The 3,975-nt window shown below is 34.3% G+C and overlaps 1 protein-coding gene across 1 annotated transcript; it reads right to left on the reverse strand.

Annotated features, from left to right (window-relative positions):
• Nucleotides 1-2,609: 2,609 nt before the first annotated feature.
• On the reverse strand, nt 2,610-3,975 carry LOC106659571 (zinc finger protein 333-like). The gene is made up of 2 exons (XM_014382171.2): nt 3,797-3,975; nt 2,610-3,729 (listed from the first exon to the last, which is right to left on the reverse strand). The coding sequence occupies exon 2, from the start codon at nt 3,600-3,602 to the stop codon at nt 2,838-2,840; it is 765 nt and encodes a 254-aa protein (XP_014237657.1). The 5' UTR covers nt 3,603-3,729; nt 3,797-3,975; the 3' UTR covers nt 2,610-2,837.

Below are 3,975 nucleotides of genomic sequence, written 5' to 3' on the forward strand. Positions count from 1 at the left end.
TATGGCGAGGCGATCCCGCGTATATGGCAGCTTGTTAACGATATTTTCCCTCTCCTGCGTCGTCTGCCCTAACTCAGTAAATAATATACTGGCACTTTCGAAACTTTTTGAATCTAATTTCTATGAGACGTCTGAAAATCACGCGATCAACTCCCTCCGTAGGACCTTTGACCTTTCACACGTGTTTCGTGCTTTTTAAAGTTTCGTATCGAGCTTTCTGAGCTTGTACTTAAATCTTTTTTTCTGTTCGGTGGAGCATACGATGCAACAAAATTGGCCACTGGTATTGGCATCGATACTTTGAACCGCTGCTCTCGCTGGAGCATGAATAGGTGCAAAAATTTTCATCAGAATTACACAATTCTAAATCATCTAAAGTATCTGGAAATGGATACAGTAACAAAACCGGATGTTTCACTGACAAAAATGTAGTATATAACTTTTTTCCCTTTTTCTAAAATAAAAGCTCGTTGGTAAAAACCGGTGAAATAATCGTCGTATGTGCGTGTGTATGTGTGTCTACTTCAAACTACGTTCTACGTGTAGCTTTTTCTCTCTCTCTCTCTCTGCATGTATATCGCCGCTGTTTATGAGCAAAAACTCACCTTAACGAAATACTGTGAAAAAAAAACATCTCATCGAATGCCGTGAAGAAAAACAGACCTCATCAAAATGTTGTAAAGAAAAACACACCTCTTTGAAAACCCAAGATATTTTCGACGTGATTCGTTAAATCGTGATTCGTTTAGATGTGTTTTTCTTTACGGAATTTCGATGAGGTGTGTTTTACTTCACAGTGTTTCAATGACGTGTGTGTTTTTCTTCACGGCATCCGACAAGGTGTGTTAATTTTCATGACATTTTATAAAAAGGTTTTTTTTCATAGCGTTTTTAACTGTATTTTTACTCATGAGCAGCGGCGATATATATCTCACTCTTGATTTATTTGACACTGGTGCTGCAATCTAAAGTCATTATAATCAATAAAAAAATGACATTATGTATCCAATGGCTAACGAATGTTGAACTTTTTCTGTAAAAGAGTTATTATTGTCAGGAAAACGAGAAATTAAAAAAAAAAAAAGATTCTACGGTGCGCAAAGTACACTGACATAGAGCTAGTTTGATAAATAGTAATTGTTATGAAAATGTTTGTGTACATCCCTCGGTTTCAATGAATATATTAGTCTCGTTTTCAGTAAATTATAACACTTAAATGAATATTTTTTTCGAGCTCCACTGATATTTCTTCGCGTATTCGACGTCTCAAAACTAAAAAGAGATTCAGAAAAAATTTCAAATAGTTTCGACAATGACAATACAGGATAAGGTTTTTTGCAACAATTTGCCCATCAAAATCGAAATTACATCAAGTGAAACAAACTTACATCGAATTTTAAGGATTTTTTTTACAGAATTGCTCACACTGCGATAAATCTGTTGCGCGCGAGTTACAGCAGACCTAAAATCATGAACTCTCTTTTCGTGTATTTTAAAGTTTCATAATTCTCTAAATGATTTATGACAAATATCACATTCAAAGGGTTTGATCCGATTATATACTCTCATAATGTGATTTTTGTGTCGATTCTGGTATCCAAATGACTGGTGACAAATATCACATTCAAAGGGTTTGATCTGATAGTGTAATGCATATGGGTTTTGAGGGAATACTGGCGGCCGTATATCTTATGACAAATCTCACATTCAATCGATTTGTACTGTTGTACTGTATTCAAAATATGTGATAATACAATAATGTGATAATACAAAAAATCCAATAAAGTTTTATTGGACATTGGAAAATCAGGTAGTAACAATATTATAACTGCTAATCTCAAACAAAAAAGATTAATATTAAAATATACGGTGTTTTTTTTACTATCTGTTCATAGAGCACAAAATCTGATTTCGAATAAATCTGATTCAAGTTATATTTCAAACACATCTTATAAATGTTCCAGACAATCATGAAGAATATGTTTGAGTAATTATGATTATCTATTATTGCATCGCGTCTCTGTTCTACATCTACAACATTCTACAAGTGTGATACTACTGCGGCTGCTAAAAGAGCGAGAGGGAGAATAACGTTTTTAATTGTGGCACGCGAAATGGCATTTATTGTCCCTTGATTATCTCATTTTTTTACGATTAATTATTACCATGAAAAAGCTTTACACTCATAGCGTTACACCTGTAATAGGTTTGTTCAGTCCATCAGACCTTTGGTTACTTATTAACAGATCCAAAAAAGCTCTGTCAGACTCGAGAGTACCGTAGGAATATTTTCATCTACGTTTGCGTAGACCCAGAACAATTTTACATAATGTGCGCGTAGTCTTGAGTACAGAACATCGAAATAAACTGGATTCATTGACGATTGCGTCGTGGATCGTTAAATTATGTTATTCGTCTATATAAATCATGCTGTCAAATCTTCGCGTGCAAAATAATCAGTTGTGAAGGGTTGACGTGTGAAGTTTATGTAGAAGAACTAATTGAAGATCGAAACGCGTTGATATTCGAAATAATGTACGAAAGGTGAGTAAAATGACTTTACAATCATAAAAAAATCATCAACAGTTTGAAATATTTTATCGTTTTTCAATGCATTAAAAGATATTTATTCGGTAGATTCTTTAACATTACATAGCTTACGCATATAAGAATAGATATATTCTCCTTTATCGCAATTGTCTTAGATAGTCAAGATTATGGGCTGTCAAATTGCAGATCTTGAGTTTATTTTGGTATCTGCTATAAGTATAGAATCCGGCTCGAGATTGGCCTTTTTTATATTTTTATCGATGTTACCTTTTCATCGAAATAATTTGTTACAATGTGTACATTGATGAGGTTGGCAAAATTTTTGAAAAGTTCATATATTTATGTACTTTCATTAAATGTCTTTTCAAATGACCATTTGATCTGAATGATTTAAGACAAAATTCACATTTATATGGTTTGATGTCGCGATGTACTGTCATTGTGTGATTATTGAGCGTCTTTTGATCATCGAATGATGCGAGACAAAACTTGCATTTGAAGGGTTTATCTTTAGGATGCCAAGACTGTATGTGAAAAATGAGATTTTCCTCCGTTTTAAATCTATTTGGGCAAATATTACATTGAAACGGTTTGCAACGGTTTTTTTGTTTATGAGCGTTGAGATTGCCCTGGCTATAAAATGATTTGTGACAAGTTTCACATTCAAAGAGTTTGCTCTCGTTATGTACTAAAATTACGTGCAAAATAAAGTTACCCTCGACTTGGTATGATAGACCACAAGTTTTACAATCAAAAAATTCTCCCTGATTATGCGTTGAATCGATGTCTTTTTTGAGGTGATCCTTGTGGCCAAATGTTTTGTGACACTTCATGACCCATTTTAAAGTTTTTTTCCGATTGTGTTTTATATTCTTACGACGTTCCAAGTCATTTTGCAGGCTCAATACATCATTTAAAATCTTAGAATTAACGGGTTTATTTATTTTATCACGTAATTCATCCATGTGGCGCTTGAGCCCAATTTCGGTAAATGATTCACGACAAAATTCACATATGAATAGTCTATTAATACTGTCCCCCATTGCATCCATGTCAGATTTTGTATTCGTTCCAATATCCTTAAATGCCCCGACGTTTTTGGCCGTGCACGAGTCCGCTGAATCCAAATTTAGATCGTTGCTTGCCTCTGTCTATGAACTAACCGGGTTGTCCTTCAAGCTGATGAATAATCAAGATCGATTAGAACTTCTCAAGAAATATAACAGCGTGCACAAAAAAGCAATACCTCAGTAGGTCCTCTCAACTTTTCATCAAACACTTGATCATGTGCAATCACCGATGGAAAAGAAAATTAAAGTAGGCGATGACGATGTACAGCTCGAATTGACAAATTTGTAAACATCAGTCGCTTACGGCCGAATTTGACCACTTTTCTAGCGATTTAAGGCGTACTGATGTATCATA

Source organism: Trichogramma pretiosum, unplaced genomic scaffold (genome assembly GCF_000599845.2).
Source record: "Trichogramma pretiosum strain Unisexual culture from Peru unplaced genomic scaffold, Tpre_2.0 scaffold39, whole genome shotgun sequence".
Lineage (NCBI taxonomy): Eukaryota > Metazoa > Arthropoda > Insecta > Hymenoptera > Trichogrammatidae > Trichogramma > Trichogramma pretiosum.

Excerpts from the sequence above, each read along its gene's own strand:
- LOC106659571 (XM_014382171.2), bottom strand. The coding sequence starts at position 3,602 with ATGGATGCAATGGGGGACAGTATTAATAGACTATTCATATGTGAATTT.